Consider the following 25,823-nt stretch of genomic DNA (forward strand, 5'->3'; position numbering starts at 1 on the left):
GTTGTTGTTTTCTAATGCCAGGTGTTTGACAATAAAGTCATTTGACCTCTTGCACTCCAATATGAAATAAAAATGTACAATACATTATCCTCTCATTTTCTGTGTGATAGTGAAATACAGACTCTCGAACAAAAAGACAAGAACAGAATGAAAACAGCTGAAATTAAATTCTTACTTTTGGACCAGAATAAATATGGAATAATTTTAGAAAAATTGAATGTAAAATCAATCATTAATAAATTCTGAACAAAGAATATAATTCGATACATTTTATAGAAAGACGAAAAACAGAATACCTGTAATAATAGATTACAGACCAAAAGGTTATCGTCAGGAAGATGAGGGAGGATCTTTAAAAAAAGAGTATTGAACGAGCTGACAATGACACAAGCAGTAGTAGAATGAGAACAGCCAGAAAAATAAAAATTCTTGGAGGAAACCTATTTTCACAGCTACTTCATATGCCCTTTCGTTACACAATTATCTTAGAATCTCTGATCTCTTTAATGAAATGTTCTCACATTGATCTGATCTGTTGTTGACCTCTCTATACAGTTCATATTACTAACAAAATAAAACACTGAAGTCAACACTGAACGGCACCTGTAAGTATGTATTACATGCTGTATTATTCTGAAGAAAATATAGTGGAGTGGTGAATTTCTGTAAATAAATAACTGACATTTTAAAAACATAAAATAAAAAAAAAAAACATAAAATTGTTTAGTCACATGTTAAAAAGTGAGAATAAATACATAACATTAACATATCACAATACCAATACTCACAAAATTGCAACTTCATTCAGAAAACTAAAATAAAAGATAGCATACAAAACAAATAACACAACACAGGAATATCTAAATAATCACATTAAACATTAAAATAAATATAATTCAACTGGAGTTTACAAACTAAAATGCAATAGTTGCCCACATTTTTACATAGGATAGACAGGAAGATCCTTTCATACAAGATATAATGAACATATTAAAGCTAAAACCAAACCCTACATCACATCAAATTACGCAGACCACATTATCAACAATAATCATGACTACAATAATATAGAAACAGATATGGAAATTTTACACATCACACCAAGAAGTTCACAGTTAAACATCTTAGAACAATACGAAATATATAAACATACCCACAACATATACTTAATACACAATTACAGTTCAATACCCATACATTATTCGATGTCATGATACGGTCATAACACACAAACAACCAGCCCCCACCATAAGAACAACATACCCCCACCCCTACAACCGACAAATGCACATCGCAGAATTCAAGATCACCAGTAGTTCAGGAGACACTGATGAAGACGTAACATCACATCAAAAAGGGCCGTCTGTCCAAGGTATATACCTTTTTTAAAAATTTTAACACTTTTTAATGTGTGACTAAACAATTTTATGTTTTTAACAAACAAAGTGTTAACGTGAACTATAAGCAATGAAATTTTAAATATGAAATAATTAAATTTCCGTTTATTTTTATATCATTTTGTTTCAGGGAAGGTTTATCATACTGTCTTGAAAATATCCAGTCAGTAAATCCGTACCAGAAAGTAGAAGTATTGTTAGCACAAGCCAAAATCACATCATGGGCTGTAGCAGCATTGCGGGAACATGTGCAACTTGCTGAACAACCCAGGAAAACTCACAAGTTAAAAGGAAAAGGTTCACTGAATCAGGGAACCTACAGTTGGCTTCGGAAGTTGCCATGGGCAAGGTGAGCTAATATATTCCATTTACAAAACATTTCATATCAGAATTGGAATTAAAATTTCATTTTTAATTTACGTACAAGATTATAGCCTTTACTGATTGTTATTATGTGAATAATCAATTATAACTTTGAAAATTGGAAGATTGTGCAACAGATTGATTTCCTTCCTACGGAATATGTCATTACTAAACATAGGAATTTTAGGCAAGGGAAACCTTCAGTTTTATGCATCTAACATAGACTTCAAAAGTTTAATAACAATAGGGCTTAAAGTAAACTTTTGAACGAAGTTATACAAAGTGACATAAAAATTGTAATTAAAATCAAAGGCCATAGATTCAATGGAGTTTCATTCTAACATGATATTACAAATATTTTAGAGTAGTTCAATAACGCTTGTGTTGCATCAATTCAATTTACTCATTGATCTAGATAACTAGCAGCACAATAAATTATGACTTCCGACTTACTGTGATTGATTGATTGATTGATTGATTGGTTGGTTGATTGATTGATTGATTGATCGATCGATCGATCTGTTCGTTCATTCATTCATTCATTCATTCAGTCATTGGTTGTAAAATCCTTACCTGAGCAGTATGTCGTTATTCCCACATCAGATTGGAAAATTCGGATCTTAGAAATTTATTTATTTATTCTGACACGGACATCAGTTTAAAATAGTAATGTAAATGATAACAGGGGTCTTGAAATTAAAATACATGAATGGAGAATATTCCAGAGGAGTACCTATAATAATAAGTAAAATAAATATGTAATGAAGTGAATTCAAAATATTTTTTTTATCCAATGCCACCAGGTTGTCTTTTCGACATTTCTGGTCTTCTCTCCTGGCTGTGGCTTAATTGTAACCCACTTCTGAGGTTGGGGCGCCTGGAAGGCGGAGTTACATTACCCCGATGATGTGATAGGATGATTATGATAATGTAGTGCCAGGAGAGGTCTTAAATCTAAACTTAACCTAAATTCCAGACCATGGACGAACACAGGAATAATCCCCTTTAAGGAAAAATTCCTGTGCTCTGACCGGGAATCGAACCCGGGACCTCATGAACTATAGCCAGAAGCTCTGACCACTAGACCATGAGGCTGGTCGAATTCAAAATATAAAGTTACAATAATGCAATCAGTTAAAATATAAATGAAGATGTGAATTCAAACATACGAGGGGGATCCAGGAAATAACAACCGTTCACGCATACCCGCCGCGCAGCTGACTCCCCTTTCTTGTTTGAAGGTCAACTGGCTTCCTTAACATGTATTCTCATAATGTTGTGAGTACTGGTTGCAACAAGTCGCCATTGTGCATTTTGTGTTACTTCAAAATGAACAACGTGATTGATAATCCCGCCGACTGTGAGGTGAGGAGTGTGATTCGATTTTTGAATGCCCGACATTTGAAACCTGCAGAAATTTACCGGCAATTGAAAGAAGTGTATGGTGATAATGTAATGAATGAAAGAAATGTGAGAAAATGGTGCGAAATGTTCAACAATGGGCGAACAAATGTCCACGATGAAACTCGACCCGGACGCCCATCACTCATCACAGAAGACCTGAAGACTAAAGTGAACGACAGAATCTTGCAAGACAGGCGCACATCACTCGACGAATTGCATATTGCCTTTCCTGACATTTCTCGTTCTTTGCTTGGTGAAATTGTGTCGCAACATCTTGGCTACCACAAAATCTGTGCCCGCCCGCACACTGCTGCTTCAACTCGAGAATTGCTGGATCAATTCAGTTGGGAAATCTTTGATCATCCGCCCTATAGTCCAGACCTTGCTCCTAGCGATTTTCACCTTTTCACTAAGCTGAAAGACTTTCTGGATGGTACGTGTTTTGGAAGTGATGAAGAGTTGAAGAAGACAGTGAACACCTGGCTTAATGAACTGGCGGCAGAGGAGTATAACACGGGAATTCTAAAGCTAGTGAACAGATACGACAAATGTTTAAATGTAGGTGGTGATTATGTAGAGAAGTAAAGGAAGCTTCAGTTATGTAACAGACTGTTTTTTCAAATAAATATATATATTTTTAATTATTACAACAAAACGGTCGTTATTTCCTGGATTCCCCTCGTAGTATAACAACAATGTAATTTGTTGAAATGTAACGTTCAATAATGTAATCAGTTAAAATATAAATGTATGGAGGGAAAATACACTGTGTCCCTAAATAATTATCGCGGTTTCAGGTGGTTGGTATGACTTTACAAACGAAAGTGTGTGTGTATTTCCTATATGTAATGAAAGAAGAGCTGTGAAAATTTGGTATCGTATGTCCGCAGTGTTCGTTGTGTCACAGCGTCAGATTTACAAAATGGCGACTCTCGTGCATAAGTCTTTTTCTGTGTTGCAATTTGCGAAGTGCGATTCTCTAGCCTCTGTATCTGGAGCTTTCTGAAGGCAATTTAGAATTGATCTTTCTCCATCCGATAACAACATTCATTTATGGTATAGACCAGCAGCCATCAACACAGTGCACCCTCGGGCTAGTGTCTCTTACCTGAGAAAAAAAAGACTGCACCATGGTGCATCTGTGGCGGCTGGCGGATATGCTCTCTTCCTCTTCCTGCTGCACGACGGGGCATATTACGATGCACTGTTTACCCATTACCCATTTCAGTGAGTGCTGACGACCACTGGTATAGACAGTTTGGAACAACTGGGTGCATCTGTAAAGGGAAGAGTTCAGGACGTCCAGGTGTGCCAAATGAAAGAGTCGACAATGTCAGAGTAGCTTTTGTACGTAGTTCATGGTCACCCTACCTCACATCAAGTGATTTCTTTCTGTGGAGCTACATGAAGGACTTGCCAGAATTGAGAAGGATTGTTCCTGCTGTTAGTTCATCACCCCAGACATGGTGACTATTGACTGGATGTCTGCCGCATGACAAATGGAGCTCATACTGAACACGTATAAGGTGCAGTATGAAAACTCGTAGAGCTAGTGTTTATTCCCGTGTAAGGTTTTTAGAGGTATATCATATCTTTCTGACACTTAGGATGTACAAGGCTCATAGATGGTCTTCTTTTTAGCGTGAAATTCTGCCTCGAAACGGACTGTATGGTCAAGAATAAGAGCCTGTCTAGTGCACCTGTTAATAGCAATGATATCAGCTCGTCTGAATGATCCGTTTGATGAGACATAGTGCACTTCCTCATGAATTTCCCATCCCAAAGATTTTAAAGAGGATGCCATTGTACTTTGCACTCGGTGATACCATGCATTTATCAGCAGCTCACCTTTAGGATATTGTCCTAGCATGTGACCAAGTGATTCAGTCTTGCTACAGCCTGGGTGACGCAGCAGGATGTGCTTAAATTTCTGCCTGTTATTGCACGAACCGCAGAAGTATTGCTAGACATTTTTTAAGCATTTGTCTATTCAGAGAGGGGCGTCATTCGCGTTTTTCATTGTGTGTATTACTTAAAAAGGACACAGAGACCTACACAAGATTGTCATTTCCGCATACAGCCAATAATTACAGCCAATAACTCCAACACATTCCAATCTTCAACAGAGGAAATTCTCTTCAAAATATGTGACTGGTTCTCAGTCAATAAATTAGTATTAAATTGTAACAAAACTAACATAATTCAATTTAAATCCTGTCCAAATTCAACGTCGCAAATTTCTAGCGCAATAATTAACAATAGATCCCTATTAGAAACAACAACAACCAAATTTCTTGGCTTAAAAATCGATAATGTGTTAAATTGGAAAAATCATATTAAAGAAATTACCCCCAAACTAAATTCAGCTTGTTTTGCTATTAGATCTATGCAAAAGATAGTAAATATCAATACCTTAAAAACAATATACTTTGCATACTTCCACTCGGTAATGAGTTTTGGAATAATATTCTGGGGAAATTCCACAGATAGTAACAATATATTTCTATTACAAAAAAGAGTAATTAGAATAATAGTAGGTGCCAAATCTAGGGAATCGTGTAGGACTATTTTCAAAAAAGTACAAATAATGCCCATGGCTTGTCAGTATATCTTTTCATTAATAGTCTTCCTTGTATGTAATCGTGAAAACTTTGTAACTAATTCAACAGTTCATAGCATAAATACACGTCAAAAAAATGACTTTCATACTCCATCGGCAAGTCTATTGTGCTATCAAAAAGGAGTGCGTTATATGGCAGTAAAAATTTTTAATAGCCTCCCTATCGATATAAAAAATGAAACTCAAAACATAAAATTATTTCGGGCCAAATTAAAGAAGTACCTAATTTCTCACGCCTTCTATTCTGTAGGTGAATTCATGACATTCAATAACACTTCATGAAATTGATACTAAAACTATGTGTTGTACTAGTAGACTATATTGTAAATCTCGTCTGTATATATTTCATCTAGACTGTGACTATAAATTAAGATTTTATAATAGTATTAAGTTTTTTGAACTTGTTCCATATTCTAGCTGTAAGCATGTATGAATACCATGGAATGTTAATAAATACAATACAATACAATACAAAGGGGGAGGGGGCAAATTTTTTTAGCGACGACCTTAGAGGGTATATTGAGTGGTGTATTTTCTTTCTGTTTTCTCTGAAATGAACTATTTTCCATGCCGTAAATTAGGGCAAACTTGACCTTAAAAAATGCATACCATTATGTCAGATTTACTGAACACATTTTTTTAATTACTTTATTTAAATTTTTCTCCATTTCTTAAGTATTTTTTTTTTTTATTATTTTAAGACACAAATATGACTATCATGGTTTATTTATTCAAGTTTACCGCACTTTACAGTACATTTCAGTTTCCACACATAAGCCTAGTTTTAATTTCTTGAATTTTTTTTGGATTTGAGCTATAGTGTGTTTAATCCATTTCAGATTTCTGTTGACGATCTTGGGGATGCTGACAGGAAATCATCATGGTAATGAAATAAGCTTAATAATAAATTCTGGAGTTCTGGCTCTTATACAAGCTTTGATGAGACAAATGGGTAAGTTTCGATTAAATCAACTTCCAATAGAAGTTTAATGGGATTGATAAGACTTAAAAATTTAGCTAAATTTCAGTATAGGGCAGTAATCAGGCTCAAAATTTAAACACATCTTAAAAATGGCACAGAGTTAAACAATGTATATTTAAAACTGAGGAAATAAAGTATGACTGGAAATTACGTGTAATTAGTTCTTTCTTTTAGTTACCACATTGTGCACTTCCGAGAAAAATATGGCGAATGTCTACAGATTCAAACAGTACAACTGTCACCAAAACTTTACAATAGTAAATGAGCTTAAATCTTGATTGATTCCACAGTCTCGTGCTCTGTCCAATGTATTGGGAGTTAGATTTCATGTTTTATGAAGCTTGTAATTGATATGTTTTATTCTAATACTTAGTGTATTCCTTGGCAGGACCAGAGTTTTCGTCATGTGTGGAAGATAAAAACAAGGATGTTTTTGCTATTTATGAGGACACTTTGCATAAGAATACTCCTCCAGCTGTTGTACTGAGTGGTCCAGAACTTGCGAGTATGATGAAGATTGGTACCCGTGTTGTTAGGGGCGTGGACTGGAAATGGGGAGATCAGGTAATATTATATTTTATTAATTATATAGAGTGGCTCTAATGTAATAAAAATTAAAGAAAAAAAAATGAATATCTGTACCACAAACTTCTACTCCAGCTGTTATCAAAATTTCGAAATTTCTGTTATTATGTTCATTTTTATTAAATTTGTGTATGTATGACTTAGTGTTTTCTGTTTTAAGGTTTGTTAATTTTTTATTTTCAGTTATTTACAAGTACACAAGGTGATTTAGTGACTATGTTACAAACTTTAATGATAGAGTAGACAATTATGAACAACTTTCACATAGGACACATAGGAACCTATGTCTGGAAACATTTTGTTTGGTAGTAAAAAGCCAAGATACATTAGTCAATGTAACCAGCTAGATTCGAATTGAAGGCCATCCTTTTGAAGTTTGGTTGCAGACGACTTGTTCTTGCAAACGTTGGTGATTTCTCATAAACATGGTATAAGCTAGTAGGCATCTTAAACGATATTTTCACCATTTAAACCTTGCAGCTTGCTTATATGCATTTCATTTATAGAAGAGCAAAAGAAAATGGAAGGAATTTTGCAAGATTTAATCAGTCAAAATATCTTTTACTATGCCGACAAAGAACCCGATCGCAAACTCGTGGCACCTGTATGAAAGACGAATTGGCATCCACTTACATGGACTCGTCCAAAAGTCTTGCTTGGGGAGGGGGGTGTTTGAACAGTATGCCCTATGAGTAAGCAGTTGCCCGCACACATAGAACCTCTCACTCCGAAGCCTCAGAAAGAAGCTTGCGCATGTTGGTGCCATGAGTTTGCAATTGGGCTCTGCCATGTTGATGACAAATCACCAATGTTTGCAGGACAAATTGTCTGCTACCAAACTTCAAAAGGATGGTCTTGATTTCGATTCTAGTTGGTTACACTGACTAGCATATCTAGGCTTGTGACTATGAAACGGAACGTTTCTGGACATAATTCATATCGATGATCTCTATCATCCCTAAAATTTTGTAACATGGTCACTGAATCACCTTGTATATTTAGTAACAGTCATCAGTATAGAGAAATGAATACATTAAGTAGATTAATAATAATAATAAATTTATTTATTTAGCTAATGGCTGGTGCAATGATGATAATGATGATAATAATAATAATAATAATAATAATAATAATAATATTTATTAATTTATTTGTTATTAATATTGATGTGCTGGCCAACAGCAATTAGTGAATTGAGGACATCACAAGAGTCACAATAATAATGAAAATGATAAAAAAATAACTATTGTATAATAATTGTGGTAAATATTTTACAATATGCAAGATGTAAGCCTACAAATTAAATAATAACAATAATAATAATAATAATAATAATAATGATAACAATAATAAATAGATGCATCAGATACTTGTGCTGAAGACAGATGAAAAATGTGAGTAGCTATATTAATTAGTTCTATTATGATTCGAAAACTAGTATTGAACTGTTAAATTTATACTTGTTTTCATAACTTTCAAACATTCCTCTTCCTACATAGTAGCACTGATCAGTACATAAAATCTTACAGGTATTTGAAATTACTATGGGTTAATTTTTATTTCTCATAGGATGGACCACCTCCTGGTGAAGGAAGAGTCATAGGAGATTTGGGAGAGGATGGTTGGATTCGAGTTCAGTGGGATAATGGGTCCACAAATTCATATCGAATGGGTAAAGAAGATAAATATGACTTGAAACTGGCTGAGCCGCCCACACCTGCTGAAACTGACACAGACACCGACACAAATGAGGAGGCTACCAAAGCACGTGAGTTACATTCAGTCATTATAAAGTTGGTTGCTCTCTGCTTACTGCCTTGGAAACATTCATTGAGAAAAATTGCTATAGAAGAGTTGACAAACGCAAAGTTTTCCAGGTTATTAAAATACATTAAGACATTAACTATATACTATTCACAAAGTCTCGTAGGTTGCTTATTTGTTTTTCACACTTTGATGATAACTTTAAAATTACCTTCATTGTGAAATTCTGCACAGTTAGAATTTACTGTTGCTTTCATGGCATAAATTCAGTAACTTCTCCAATTGGTCTGATCCCACAGATCCATTCTTCCTGTCTGTAACTTTCTATGGTTTGCTTCAGGTGCAAAGTTGTCGAAATGAGCCCTAAAAGATGGTCTAGGGAAGAAGTCCGAAATTATTATGAAATCTAGAGATAATTGAAGTGTCGGCTGGAACAACGTTATAAGTTACATTTGGTAAAATTTACAGGAGCTGCAAAAATGTGTACGCGCACAACGTTGTTCTTATGAGGGTAGCAAACTTTTGAGTGGAAAAATTTCACGTACTGCATAGATGGACAGTTGTAAGCCAAGGAGTATAGCAAGGTAACATGACATACAACATTATTACACGGAAACATACCGAATGAAAATTTTGTAACTTACAACGTTGTTCCAGCCGACGCTTCAATTATTGTGCCTTGATCGTAGTAGCATCATTGTGCTAGCTCCCATATAAAGACAAAAAAGTGTTTGTACGTAATATGAAGAATGCCCCAAAGTCAACTCCTAGATCACCTCTAAAAGTGTCTTTTGTCCTCGGAATAAATGAGTGCCATGAAGATGTCTTGCAATGTCACCACAGTGAGATCTGTTCCTAGCAGAACCTTCAGTACTAACTGTTGTTGCCACCCTGTTGCATCGAGACTGAAACACTTGGACATGTACTGGGGTTCTATAAGAAAGGGGAGTTATTACGTAACAACAGACACCATCGAGCCCGTACAGCAGTTGCCAACCTACTGAGAAACAGAGGATGGGAAGTACATGAAAGTACATGAGAATATTCATTGTGTTTCTGAAGATGACTCTCGTAGAAAGGTGGTTATAATCACAACTAACAGAAGAACTCAGAAAGCGATGGTCTTAGACCCTACAATATGCTTTGAGTGAGACACAAATCAGGAACAGCAGATAAACATTAACAAGCAAGCTAAATATGTACCTTGCCTTCCATACCTCAGTGAAAAATATGGCATTCCACTTTATAACTGGGATGTTACAGGCTTATTGTTTGAAGCGAGGAGATGTCTGCCAAAATTCATATGTAGTATTCTTAAACCTCTTAATATTCCCTTTTATGAGATACAGAAAATTGTGATGGAAATTCTGAAGACTTCTTTTCATATCCTGCACTTTCATTTATATATGAATATACAAATTTTTTAAATGTTCGTAACGAATAATTATTTCACTCCTGTCATTTTCATTATATTTTCATGCTTGTAATTCCGGATCCCAGTGGTCAGTCTCACTTGAGGACCAATGATTTGAATAAATCTTAGTATTAATGGTGGAGTGCACCTCTAATCCATAGTAGGTACGCAGGGGCAGCTCTTAAATCATCATGTGTCAAGGTGCTTTGGGTACTTTAAGTCTGCTGTTTGTTGTATTTTAAAGACAATAGTATTTTATAACCTGTATGGTTGTGAAACTTAGATTCTCACTTTGAGAGAGGAACAGAGGTTAAGGGTGTTTGAGAATAAGGTGCTTAGGAAAATATATGGGGCTAAGAAGGATAAAGTTACACAAAAATGGAGAAAGTTACACAACGCACAACTGGACGCATTGTATTGTTCACCTGAACATTAGGAACATTAAATCCAGATGTTTGAGATGGGCAGGGTATGCAACACATATGGGCGAATCCAGAAATGCATATATGTAGTGTGTTAGTTGGGAGGCTGGAGGAAAAAAAATACCTTTGGGGAGGCCGAAACGTAGATGGGAGGATATATTAAAATTGATTTGATGGACGTGGGATATGATGGTTGATACTGGATTAATCTTGCTCAGGATAGGAACCGATGATGGGGTTATATGAGGGTGGCAATGAACCTCCAGGTTCTCTAAAAACCATAAGTAAGTAAGTATTTTATAACCTTTGCACTAAAGAAGCTGCAATTTGTATAATCAGCATTTTATTGTTACGTTTTACATGAGGTACCAAGAAAAAATTGACGACTACCATTTAAGAAAATCATATTTCTATTTCGATAGTAAGAATATCTTAGCAAGAATATGTGTTCTGTTGTAAAAGGAAGTTGTTCATTTCCTTGCTGCGACACTCAGGCCATGAAACTGCTATATTTTTCAGTAGATACACTATAAATTATTGTCTTCTACAGAAAAAATTTGAGCACCCATGTATACTCTCATTTCTTTCTTTATAGCCTTGAAACTCAACTGCAAGGATGCTCATCCGACGAAGCTTCTAAAGCAAGCTTCAGTGACACTTCTTAGGACTCTCTCCATTTGCTGTGGAATTAGTGCAGATCATGTCCAGCCATCATCAACAAAAATACTATGTTCGTTATTGAGAGATGTAGTACAGGTAAGATATTTAACCTGATTTATTATATTGACTTCTGATCCATGAATTGTGGACGAGTTATTCTTTTTACTTAAAATTTCATGTGAGTTTCATTAACACACCAGGAGCCTACTTCACAAAGGTATGGTGTTGTACATTACAAATTACTGATGAAAGATGTAAAGTATGGGGTTGTATCTATCTGTTCCACGAAATAATTAAAATGTGTTGTAAATTACCAATGAGCGTATTCCAAATCTCACCGCTGAGTAATCTGATGGCATCACGGTGTTCCGAATTTCAACAATGACATCACTGATACTCCACTGGTGTTGCACTGGTTCCATCAGCTTGCAGAGGTGGTGGCAGTATCCATCAGTGAATCTGATTGGTTCTTGTATAGGACGGGAATTAGCAGACAAATGACATCGTGCACTGTTATGTCATGGCGGTGTGTTCTGCTGTATTGTTTGTAATGTGTACAACTTAAAAACAATATGTTAATGGCTTATGAACGAACATGTCAACAGACCAGTTATTGCTACTGGTTCAAGATATAAATTGTTTAATTGTTTATGCTCTCTTTTCTTTGAACGAGATGACAGTATGGAAATTTCGCAAAATCTTGCTAGCATAGCACATACAACAACATGTACAGCCACCATGATAGCCATTGAATCTTCCAACAGTTTTGTTCCTATTTTGCTGCAGTGCGACGTCATTGATGTCCACCGGTCCGGTGAGGTTTGGAATACGCTGATTGAATCGCTACTAGTGACGTCATATCAATAAACATACTACGTCATAACATGAAGCAACTGGTTATCTTTATATTTCATTCATCGAATTAAGTTATATTTGTCTCTTTAATCGTAATGTATTTTAATATAGGTTGTACAGCAAAGATTCGTAGATTCTTTGAATTTCGTAACCGTACAATGTTATTTATTTTAGTTTACTTCTTTAATAATTAAAAATTTACTTTCTTATTATTATCACATTCTTCCGTGTTCCCCACATAATGCTCCTTGATAGTTTCTCATATTAGCCAACAGATGCCACCAATAATGATCTTCACCCCCAAACTTAATTGTTAGAAATTACGAACACTGCAAAATTATTGAAATGGTGTCAAAGGAGATGAAATTGTTTCTTTTGAAGGAAATAGGAGCAAGAAAATATATTCTGCATCACATATGTATCAAATATATCTTAATATTATGAAATAAATATATTTAAATCGCATATGTTGGTATATATTAGTCTCCTTGCAGCTCTACTTCCGAAAATTTATCTATTTCTTCTCGTTCTTAGTAATTTTGTACAGCAGTATGTGCTGGTGTATGACTGATTACTGCTTGTTGTTCTAACTGAGCACCGATATCATGCAGTTTTTCCTCTGTTAAAACATGACACCTTCTTCATCTTTTCTTGTCTGGTGCAGATCCCATTGTCTTGAATTTATTCGTTATTTTATGAACTATAGTTCTTCCAGGTGTATCAATCCCAGGGAACGTTTCTTGAAATTCTCTACAGTTAGGGCAACCTCTCTTGTTAGCCAAAAAATTCTTAGATATAAATAAATATAATAGTTGAAGAAAGGGTTTGTGGGTATATAAGGTTGTGCCTGCCTCTAATCCTTTTTTTTTTTTCACTTCATTTAATCTGTATGAACAGTACGACATATAAGTAAACTTATTTTCCAGACAGCAAACAAATCATCGGACTCCCCCTCACAGACTCAGCTGCTGGCTTTGAACCATCATGTGGAGTGGGCTACTCTCGGTTTCATAAGAGCAATTGCAGCATCATCGGCAATGTGTCGAGCTCTTAGCACCCCAGCATGGGTTCATTTACTGCTCTCTATGGTGGGAGGCCAGGACAACAGCATTGTCATCACACTACCAAAACAGGTAAGCTGTGTTTATGAATAATTATGAGCCTGTTTCGAGTGTGGGTGAGTAAGTGTGTGTTTATGGTGCAGTGTGCTGTATATGAACAAGAGTGCAACCATTTGGCGACAGCATCATTCACAGAATAGGAGTAATAAGCACAATCAACGTTGAGTTAGGGTGTAAGCCTTTGGACCCCTCTTTCATAAGAAAAAAAAAAGTGTTATGTACAATAATCCAATTTCAGTACATATTTTCGGTGCTAAAGTATTACTCGACCAAGGTGAGTGGAGTTGTGGGAGTAATGTGAACTATCGCAATGTGGTATTATGAATGCTGGAGCAGTCCGGGCTGCAGAACTCCACTGGCCTTGGTCGAGTAATAACTGTTAGATATGCTTTGCATTACATAAAATGACTACCTCTTCCTACCTTTCGTACTACTTGAAGATTACAGCCAGTTTTTTTCACGTGCAGAAATTCGATGAAAACTATACGAAACAAATTCAAATTCTTTGAAATTATGTATTTCTCATCGTTTAAATTGTCATTTGGAGCCTGAAACCACGATTTCCTGATTTTTCTGCAGTTATTTTCTTCATGGCATGTACTGCAAAAAGTCACTGAATTTTACACTTTAAGTATATGTCATGTCTAGTAACAGTTCCTTTAAACTTACTTATTCACTCTTAATTAATAAAATTGTTTTATAGAAAGTAATTTGTTCAGTATTACTCTTTTTTTACATATTATATATAAAATAAAACAGTTTTATATAATTAATGGCATTAAAATCAGTATAATATTGTAAAAAATGAAGCATTACAAGAAGTTTTAGAGCTGTATTGTAATAATAGTTATGGAGAAACAAGATACGTAATTCAAAGCTTAAAGTCAAAATCTTCAGCTATAGTTCTGGAGTGCTTGGGAAAAGTGACATAAGTCAGTTTCCACAAACCTTTTTTGATAATTTATTGACAACTCACACTGGTTTATGTCGATTTGATTTTTTTCTGTATGAATTATTGCAATGGGAGGAATACCTATGTATTTTTTTCCAAGCAAACAGATGTTCCGTAAGTTGTCAATAAATTATCAAACAAAGGTTTGTGGAAACTGTCTTGTGTCACTTTTCCCGAGCACTACAGAATTATAAACAAACATTTTAATTCTGAAGAATTAGATACCAGATATGAATCCATATATTTTGTAATGTAAGATTTATTAAATCTACATACCTAGACTTCAACAAACAATCTCAAGGGAAAAAATGGAACTCTCTGCATCATAATCCACAGTTAATTCCCGATTTATCACGCAAATCGTCTGTAGCTGCATTTAGATTGGCAACAGGCCATGTTTGTTTGGCCAAGCACCTGCATAGATTTGGAATATATCAGTCCCCTAACTGCCCAATGTGCAACTCAAACCAAGAAATGGATTCGGAACACCTCAAAATCTGTGCTTCAGTGGCTGGCCATGACAATATCTTTGAAAAATATTTGAGTGCAAGAGATCAAATGACTTTATTGTCAAATGCCTGGCATTAGAAAACAACAACAAATTTTGTAATGTGTCATGCAACCAATGAATCCAAATCAAAATGATTTTGTATATTTATTTAAAAGCATTAGATTACTGTAAAGAGATGACAGAAAACGAAAAAGCATGAATATTTACTTGAGTGTGTGTGTTATTTGATTATATTTCATTTGTCACTACTTTAGTTTCCTAAACGCAGCGTGTTAAAATTGTATTCTGAATGATAACTTTCAGATCTTGTCATTACGCTTGTTACAAGCAGTGCTGCCAGCTTGGGAAGTAAACCCTACTGAAAGATTGGCTCTTCTGGAAAAATTATTCCATCTTTTAGGATACACTGCTCTGCTATGTCCAGCTGATCCAACGCTTCAGCACACAGGTAAGCTCAACTTTTTTAAAAATAAGGGGCTGTATTCATAGACATTTTTAGCGCGGGCTTCCGGTGGATGATCAGTGTTTTTCGTATTCATAAACCAGTGTTAGCGATAGGATATGATTTGAATTCTGTACAAGTAACCAGTGGATAGCCAGGGCTAGCTTAGTATGCTCGTAGCGTGTGCTGTGAAATGTCTGTGAATACGGCCCAAGGTAACTATTACAGAACACTCTGCCATGAGTCTCAGATTTAAGTAAAGAGTCTACATTTCATTACTTTCTCATTAGACAAATAATAAAGAAAATATTATAATACCGTACACCAATTAATTGTTTCGTGATTTTCATGTAAATACTCGGTTTTTAGCACTTCTGCAGCCAAACAGGGCATGCTTTTGTTCGCTTTTAAGTTGTTACCTAGAGAATAAATTATAAAATGTCAGCATCATTAGGCATGAATCTCTTACACTGATTGTGAATTACTATATAACATATTTTTGAGAAATGGTATACCTGGAAACGAGAAAGTCAATAATATTGAAAAACAGGCAACATATTTGCAACCAAGACCTCTTCAAGTGATATCTCTATCCAGTGCTTTTGCTTCAGTAAAGTCTCGTTTTACAAACCTATGGATCAACAATTGGCTTTCTTCTGACAAAGGAAAAATTTTACAGTCTGTACAAAAGAGGCCGAATAACCTGAAAATGTACAAAAACTTGCCCAGACATGTTCAAACATTTTTAACAAGAGCCAGAACAGGTCACATTGTCACTCAATTGTACCTACACCGATTTCACATTTCTGATAATCCTACTTGTCTGTGGTATAATAATCATGATGAAGATCTGGAACACATTCTTCTATACTGTCCATCCATAAACCACAAAAGAAGTAAATTAAACTCATCAATACCGGTTGCAGAAGACACAGCCCTGCAGTATATATTGACTACACCCCAACTCTGGCTACTAGCAACAGGCATCTATAATGAACACCGATCAAAACACCCCTCATTTCTCGTGAAAAACAACAACTGAATAGACTACAGTGGACTTTATGTTGTCAGCAAACAGCTGGATACATTAAGAAGATTGATTGATTGATTGATTGATTGATTGATTGATTGATTGATTGATTGATTGATTGATTGATTGATTGATTGATTGATTGATTGATTGATTGATTGATTGATTGATTGATATTTTTGAGAAAGCGGAAACAGAAGAAAATAAGGCATAATAGGCCTGATGTATGAAATGAGTATGACGATGAAAAATTTCTGGCAAGATTTAGACTAAAAATGGGCACTGTTTTAAGCGTACTGGAATTAATCAGTGATGATTTGGAACACATGACAGACAGGTAAGAATAGTTCATATTATCGTCATTGTAAAGAAATGTTAATTTTTTTAATAATTAAAATTAAATTTTAAAGAAATTCATAAGGCAATATATAAGATCAGTATTCCGTTCTGCATTCCTGTAGATATTAGTCTGAGCATTAAATAAAACTAGCTACAGACTCCATGCTCGTAAGTTTGATAGACGTTATGAGTAATTAAAAAAAAAATACTGATATTGTGAATGCACTCTATAAACAAAACACCATCTAAAGTATTGCCAACCTCTTCCAATTCTGCTAACTATGGAATAAACGAATGTCATACAACATGAAGCTCCATTTATTCTATAGTTAGGCTATTCCACAAATAATTATTCCAAGATTTATTCCGCGATTGTACAACTGGGCCAAAGTCATATATATATTCCATGTTTCTCCTAGATGAAAAAATTATAATTAGTAAGTGAGTATGTAATTTCTTTAAAAAATATTATGACTCCTCTCACCCATTTTCCATATTGCAGCCTTCAACCGGGGGATGAAGTCTAGTCCAGTGAGAGTATCCCTAACAGCATCGCACTCAAGTACTGTAGCAGAGGAATGCATTTCCTTGCTTAGATCTCTTCATAGCTTGCCAGGCTGGAATCAAGCCCTGAACCACATCATAGCGAATAAGTTATCTGTAGCAGGAGATTTGCTTACAGAAGCTCCACATTTTCGTATTCATCAGGTTGGTAACCATCAGTTTGTTTTATTATAAATGTTAATACATTGTAACTTGAGAAGTGAATGTTACCCATTTCGTTTCAAGAATTTTATGTAATTTTGCTTAAAGCCAGTCTGTTATCCACTTGATAATTTGTTATACCAGTGTATAATCTCAAATGGATAAAGGAACTCAATTATTTTATGACATAATCTCCAGAACGAGTTTAAAACATAATTGATTATGATATATCCATGCATAATTTTGATTATAATTACCAATTTTAGGTTAATGAAGTTGAAGTGGACCAGCAGTCATTGGGTATTCAGTCAGCTGTAATGACAGCGTTGTTGGTAGTTGGAGGACTTGATTCCAGACCACGAATTGGAGGCTTAATAATGGCTGAAGGTTTGGGACAAGGTGAGGCACAGTATTTGTTTGTACAGCGTATGTTGGAATGCCTTCAGTTGTTAAGACATCTCTGTGTTTAAGTGAATAGCCTCGTTATCATTCATGTGTGATTAGTGTCATTCCATATTTTTGTTACGTCATAATGTGTAATAAAGTAGTTCCACAACATTCTGTAAACTTAATATTATATTGAAATCCATTATTAACATTCTAAAGTTACAAACCTAAATGCATGCTGTTACTTTGCTTCAGTTATAGTTATAATATACAATATACCGTACAGTAAACCTTCGGTTTAACAGACCTCGATTCAATGGATTTCGGATTTAACTGACTCTTGCAAATATTTTTATTATTATATTTTTAAATTTAACAATAATGTATGTATGTATGTTTGTATGTAATGTAATGTAATTGTAATGTAATGTAATGTAAGTATGTATGTACAGTAACTTATTACGCTATCCCGTGTAATACGCTTTTTTTTATCCGGTCCCTGCACATTTCATATATAATGCCATTATAAAATACCCCGTTTGTTGTGCTCAAGTCCCACATAATATGCTGATCTTGTGGAATATTTTCGATGTAATTTTCAGCAATGTACTGTAACAGGAATGAAACATCTTGGTCACTGAACTCACTGGTGCCATTAACCTGAAAAGTATTGGTATTCGACCCTTTACCTGCGCATTTAAACCTTCATACTTCATACCTTACTATACCCCACCCTTTTGTTATGCTCTCTTATTAGACTCTTTACCTGCCTGCTTAAAGCCTACATACAGTTACAATACCTCACTCTCTTGCTAACCCTGTCTCAAACAGCATTGCTCACTCGGCTGTCTGGAAATTTTTGCTGGGCAGTTTGTTGTCCTTTAGTGTATTGAAGTGTCTGTGAATGTGATTACAATGAGTGTTAAACGAAAAGCGCTTTCTGTGTCAGAAAAATTGGAAATCTTACGAAAGTACGATAAGAACAGTACTCTTACTCAGAAACAACTCTCTGATTCATTAGGAATCCCATCATCGACATTAAGAACGATAATAAAAAATCGTGACTCAATCACTACAGTTGCGACGTCGCCGGGAGGATATTATAATCGCAGAAACTGAAGTGTGGTAAGCATGAGGACTTGGAGAACACGCACACGGCAAACAACTATAAATGACTTTTTTTTCCGAAAGAATTAAGTACAGTACATATTGTAAATGTATTTGACGTATAGAGTACAGTAATTACATAATGGAGTAATACTATATTACCTTTCATGAATCATGTATTTTAATAAAGAAAAATGCTAATAGATACTGTATATAAGTCAAAATTAGTATACCTGCCTAATATGCGGTCCCGGTTAATACGCGGTTTACACGCTGTCCCTTGAACAACGTTTTATCGGGGTTTTACTGTATGTATGTATGTATTCACACTGCAAATGGGTAAATACCTGGTGGCAATGGTAACTAATTACATTCAATAATTACAATAATAATAAAATACAGTCATAATATTAATAATAAAATAATAATAGCAATATATAATAATATTAACAAGGAGCATTCTAAATTAAATAAATCACTTAATATAACATAATTAATTAAAGTAAATCTAATTTATATCTTAACCCTAAGTTAGAATTTAAAACCACGAGTATATATGATATATGTTCAAACTTGCATAAGTACCTTTCAGCACTACACTCATTTCGCTATCAATTCACTCACTGCACTGGAACTAAGACACATTTTACTGACACTATCCTGATTTCACTAAGACTTCAAAAACATTTCTCTGTTCAAATACTTTGCACTACCACTGTAAACTATAGAACTTCACTGACACAAACACACTTCACTGTCACAACACATTTCACAGACACAACACACTTCTTCACTGATACAACATTTCAAATAACAGAACATCAATTACATCCTTATTATTCCGTAGAATTGTACTTTCTATATTAACCTCAAATCGCTAGCCTAGACCCCATTACAAGCAATTTAGGACGATCACTATAACTCACACCCGTTCACTATAAATATATTTTTTCTGCCACTATAACTCTCAGAATTTACTTATAAGCTCACTGCACTTTCACTACAACACACTGCACACTCAATATAAATCACTGGAGATTCACATTGTTTCTCTGCTTACTCACTATACTTCTAAAACCACAAAATAGTCTGCATAATGTATTACCGTCTATTAGTAAAGTTCTTAAGCCTATTTTTAAATACATTTTTGGTTATTGGTAAAGCCTTTAGTAAGTCTGCAGGTAGAGCATTCCAGTCCCTGATAGTACGATTGAGAAAAGAAAACTTTCCAGTAATAATAATAATCAGGGAAAGGATTTATATGTAAATACATATTTACTTATAAAGCTAATATAATTTATATTTTGCATTATCTTTATGTTTCACAATGTGTAGGGTTGAAAAATCCTACTTTTATTTTCCATATTTTTCCATATTTTAGAGTTTAGTACATATTTTCGTTAATTTCCTTATATTTTCCATATTTCATATAAAACAGTCCATATTATATTAGGTTTAACAATAAAACAAAACAAAATTCCATTAACTTTTAAAAATACATTTCAACAATAGAGATTTAAACACATGTTCAGTAATCCCTTTAACATCAGAGTTATTTGAAAATTAGCAGTCCTATCAACAATGGGAAAGTAAGTTACAAAACTGTATTAATTTAATTTAAAATTTTTAACAGACTTCAGTTGTGCAGCTCAACAGTTAAATGCCAGTCAGAGTACACATAGGTTCAGTTTTGTAAATCATACTATAAAGACGGTAAATATGCCAAAAGTACGTCATTCAGTCAATTTAAAATCAAAACTAACAAGTTACATTTCAGAATTTAAAGAAGATGGTTTATCAACTGACAATAAAATATTATTTTGTAATTTGTGTCAGTGTGCAGTATCATCTACACAAAAGTTCCTGGTGCAACAACACATTACAACTAGTAAACATCAGGCCAACAAACAACTAAATTCCAAGCAGAGACAATTGTTTTTAACACAACCAACAACATCGAATGTAAGATCTGAGTTTAACATCGACCTGTGCCGTTCTCTCATCTCTGCTGATATTCCTCTCTACAAACTAAAGAATAAGGTCTTCAGGGAATTCCTTGAAAAATATACTCAACATACAATCCCGGATGAGTCAACACTTAGGAAGACGTATGCTCCATCCATCTACGATGAGACAATACAGAAGATAAGAGATGAAATTAAAGATAGTTCAATTTGGGTTTCCATTGATGAGACTCCCGACAAAGAAGGTAGACTTGTTGGTAATGTAGTTATCGGTTTGTTAAGTGAACAATATTCTGAACGAATTCTTTTACATTGTGATGTTCTAGAAAAGTGCAATAACAAAACTATAGTTAAACTGTTCAACGAAGCTATGGGTATCCTGTGGCCAAAGGGTATTATGTACGATAATGTGTTATTCTTTATTAGCGATGCTGCCCCTTATATGGTCAAAGCTGGACAAGCATTATCTGTTGTATATCCTAAATTGACTCATTTTACTTGTGTGGCGCATGCATTTCATCGTGTGGCAGAAGTGGTCAGAGACAATTTCCCTAAAGTAGATTTGTTGATTTCATCAGTGAAAAAAGTATTTCTCAAAGCTCCCAGTAGAGTTAACGTGTTGAAAGAAATGTACCCTGAAATTCCATTGCCACCAAAGCCAATTTTAACTAGATGGGGTACATGGCTAGAAGCAGTTGAATATTATGCCGAACATATAGACTCTATTAACAATGTTCTCCTTGCATTGGACTCTGAAGATGCAGTCTCAATTGATACTGCGAAAACAGTTACCTGTGACATAAGTGTGAAGAATGACTTAGCTCACATTCAGCATACATTTTCATGCATCATAAAAACGCTCAAAAGTCTCCAAAATAGGCACCTTTCACTATCTGAAAGTTTTGAAATTATAAATAGTACTGTGGAACAACTGAATCGTGGTAGAGGTAAAGTTGCAGATGCAGTAAGAGCTAAGGTGGACACTGTACTTTCAAAAAACCCTGGATATGAAGAACTACAAAAGGTTGTTGCTGTGATGAGTGGTGAATCAACAGTGAAGATTAACTTGGACTTATCCCCAGCAGACATTGTGAAATTGAATTATGTACCAGTTACTTCTTGTGACGTCGAACGCTCTTTTAGTCAGTATAAATCTATCCTCAGAGACAATAGAAGAAGATTCACTTTTCAGCACTTGAAAGAAATGTTTGTAACCTATTGTTATGGTAACAGACAATAAAAATTGTGTTTTGTTGAAACTACATTGGAAGATAAGGTACGTCCATTATATTTTTTGTTTAGTTTGATTAAAATGTACCAATATTTAACGTACATAGTCATTTTTTTATAATTTTAAGTCCATATTTAATTCCATATTTTGGTAAAAATCCATATTTAATTCCATATTTTGGTAAAAATAACTACATATATATTTACATATTTCATATATTTTTAGTCCATATAAATCCGTTCCCTGATAATAATAATAATAATAATAATAATAATAATAATGCGATTTCGTACAATGCAATCGTCATTATAATTGGTCTCCAGCTGAAGCACGCCATATGTAGTGAGATAAATATGTAGGCTACATTAGTCCTGTGTGACGTGGTGATCTATTATGATAGTGTTAGAAAAATGGTATGTATATTTAACATGCAACATTAGTATGTTGAAATTATAGTGTTCTTATTTTAAAATATTACGGTATTTTTTTTTTAAATTCGCAATTTACCAGACTTTCGATTTAATAGACACACCCATCACTCCTCCAGTAGTCCGTTAAATCGAGGGTTTACTGTATTGTGTTATACGTTTTTGTAAACTTAATACTGCTTAAAATATTGTTTATGTATACAAACACATCTCTTTCATATAGGTACTGTGTGCCAGATCAGCCAGCATGGGAAACTGGTTGTTCAGTTGCATGAAAATGGTACCATCAAGAAGTTGTCGTTGTCAAGTGTGGTGCCATCTCAAACAGCTCAGTTTGTCCTGGACAAGACCTTAATGTCTGAGCATGTGCTGGACACGTGGGCAACTCTGCTGTCTTTGTTAGCACATCACCATGCAGATAAGAAGCAGCCAGGAACTGTGCCTGGTAAGATAGTCGTCTCAAGTAGAATATGTGGGAGAATGACACAAACAATGCTATACCTACTCCGACAACAAACACACTGTGGCATTAAATGATAGTGGTGATAGAAATAGAATGGTACTTATGAAACATTTCATTCTGTGATTTGTGTAACATTGAAGTCTTGCACTTATTTCATGATAATCGCAGTTAAGTTGTTCTGTATTCAGTATGTGACAGTTTGTAAAATTTATCAGAAATTCAATTCTATGTAAAGATTACTAATTTTTTGGTCCTACAAAATTCTCTGTTACAGTTATTATTATTTTGTTAATGACGGAGAAAAATTCTCTCCAGTGCCGGGGATTGAGCCCAAAGAGAAAGATTCGAGCTGGTGCTGTCAATTGAGCCTTGGCGTAGCTCAGTGGTAGAGCACCCAGTGCGTAGAATTGGGGGTCCTAGGGTCGATACCTGGTGTCGGAGCAAATTTTTTTGTCCATCATTAACAAAGAAATTCAAATGTTGGCTACATTTTCGTCTTTTTTCATGTTTTTACTATATGATCTTCCTTCCTTCTTTCTTTCTTTCTTTTTTCTTGCTTTTTTTTTTCTTTTCTTTATTTTTCCTTCTTCCTTTTTCCATTTCGTTTTTTCTATTCCTTTCTGTTTTTATCCATTACTTTCTTTCGTTTTTATTTTTCATTTTCTTAAGTCCTCTCTCCTTGTTTTATATTTCTTTATTTTTAGCTTGCTTTCTGAGCATAAGATCGTCTTAAAATTCCACCCATCCTGCATAATACCGGCTGGTGTAAGAATAAAGGTTATGTGAACATCTTTTTTTCTTTATAGCAATAAAACAATTTGTAACTTCCTATTTAAACTGTAAAACCAATATTTAAAGATTTTTTAATCTTAAAGGGCCATGTTAGTCATGTATGACGAACCAAGAGTCAAGATACTTATTTTTGTATGGTAGGAATTGTAAACGTTTCATCACTTCGAACTCAGCAACAACGTTTGGCAGCCATGAACGCCTGCAGTGTACTCTTCAGGCACCAGAATCTTCTCCGACATGTCCTCAAACATCACACATTGGGATCATCACCTTCGCTTGAAGTCCTAACTGAAGGAGAAGAACTTGATCCTATATCGGAGACTTTATTAATTCAAAAACTGATTTCTAAAGCAACTCAACCTTCACCATTGAAAGCCTTATTTGGAAAAAGTGATATAGAGGTATGTTGGCGTAGGCTTCCACTGCTGCTGTTCATGGGTTGTGAGTTTCCAGGCTTGTGCCGTGTTGTCTCGGTTACTAGAGCTAACGTTTCGACCATCATGCTGTGATTGTCCTGAGAGCTGTAGATAAGAATTGATCTCTAGAAACTGAAACAACGCAGCACAAGCCCAGAAACTCACAATCCATGATATAGAGGTATGTTTATTTTATTTTAATGTTAAAAAATTAAGAACAGCTCGTTGGTTGATTGATTTCTAGTGACTATCTGGGATATTGATATTAATTATTTTCTCCCTAGCTTCCCAATATGAAGCTACTAAATTGTCATACTTGTGTTTATCATTATCAGGTTGAGTTCATTCCGACAGCTTATTGTTAAATTGATATTATTTATGATTTTCGGTTTCGTACTCATTCTTACACATACAGACCCAGAAACAAAGGTGAGCATGCGCAGTATGTTATATCTGAAACTTGGAAAATTCAGGTTACCCAAATTTTGTTTCTGGACATGTATATATATATATATACACACACACACACGCACACGCACACGCACACGCACACGCACACGCGCACGCGCACGCGCACACGCACACGCACACGCACACGCACACGCACTTGAAATTTGTTTAATTTTAAATAGAGATGATTTCTATTTGGAAGGTCATGTAGATATATAGAATTAACTATCTCAACATATTACACCCCATTTTCTCATATGCCTTAACATGGTTTCCACAAGTTCGATATAATTATCTGACCTAGAATTTCCAAGGAAATTTGAGCAAACTTCTTTGAAAGTGCGCCATGCCATTTTTTCTATAACAAAGTTTTTCCTCAAACAAAGAGTCAGCCATAACTTTGCAAATTTGTGGACCGATGAAAATTCCCTCTTTTAATTTGGCTTCACTCAAACCGGTAAACATTCTTTTAAATAGTGAAAATCACACCCTTGTTTGTTCTTTGTGTAGACCTCACTATGAACTGTTATGAAATTTACTGATTAGGAGGTACCAAGTACAAAAGGACATGCCAACAACCATAAGAAACCGGAAATAGGTCATAAACTCATAAAATGCATTAGCCTTTGTTTTGGTTTACCATCTCAACCCGCGCCAGATGTTTCCTGGGAGAGCGCTTGTCAAAAGGTCAAATCACAGTATATCTGAAAACCCTTATGTGATACGAAGAAAAGAGATGCATTTTCGATTCAGCGTACACCAAACCATAAGGGACACATTGTTTTAAGTCGGAGCAAAATTCTTGTTGTTCACTGTAATTAATCTTTCCATAAACACCTCTTTCTTGACACACTTCCATTGCAAATTTACCATCCATTCCAAGTTTACCATTTTAAATATTGTCACAGACAAAATCTGTACGACTTACCTTCAACAGCACCATATTGTTAGGGTGACCAGATTCACATCGATAAAAAAGAGGACACAAAGCTTCAAAAAGGACATTGTTCGAAAAAAGA

At 34.8% G+C, this 25,823-nt stretch overlaps 1 protein-coding gene across 3 annotated transcripts in view; it reads left to right on the forward strand.

Moving 5' to 3' along the window:
- Nucleotides 1-25,823, forward strand: part of HERC2 (E3 ubiquitin-protein ligase HERC2) — a 159,788-nt gene that overhangs the window by 61,166 nt on the left and 72,799 nt on the right. For all 3 annotated transcript variants that reach the window (XM_069831643.1, XM_069831645.1, XM_069831644.1), the window contains exons 32-42: nucleotides 1,528-1,746; nucleotides 6,624-6,736; nucleotides 7,155-7,330; nucleotides 8,921-9,119; nucleotides 11,547-11,707; nucleotides 13,393-13,599; nucleotides 15,354-15,498; nucleotides 17,364-17,569; nucleotides 17,833-17,965; nucleotides 22,907-23,128; nucleotides 24,080-24,339. In XM_069831643.1, the coding sequence (XP_069687744.1) occupies nucleotides 1,528-1,746; nucleotides 6,624-6,736; nucleotides 7,155-7,330; nucleotides 8,921-9,119; nucleotides 11,547-11,707; nucleotides 13,393-13,599; nucleotides 15,354-15,498; nucleotides 17,364-17,569; nucleotides 17,833-17,965; nucleotides 22,907-23,128; nucleotides 24,080-24,339 (2,041 nt within the window). The remainder of the gene's footprint in view (nucleotides 1-1,527; nucleotides 1,747-6,623; nucleotides 6,737-7,154; nucleotides 7,331-8,920; nucleotides 9,120-11,546; nucleotides 11,708-13,392; nucleotides 13,600-15,353; nucleotides 15,499-17,363; nucleotides 17,570-17,832; nucleotides 17,966-22,906; nucleotides 23,129-24,079; nucleotides 24,340-25,823) is intronic.

This window comes from Periplaneta americana, chromosome 7, assembly GCF_040183065.1.
Source record: "Periplaneta americana isolate PAMFEO1 chromosome 7, P.americana_PAMFEO1_priV1, whole genome shotgun sequence".
NCBI lineage: Eukaryota > Metazoa > Arthropoda > Insecta > Blattodea > Blattidae > Periplaneta > Periplaneta americana.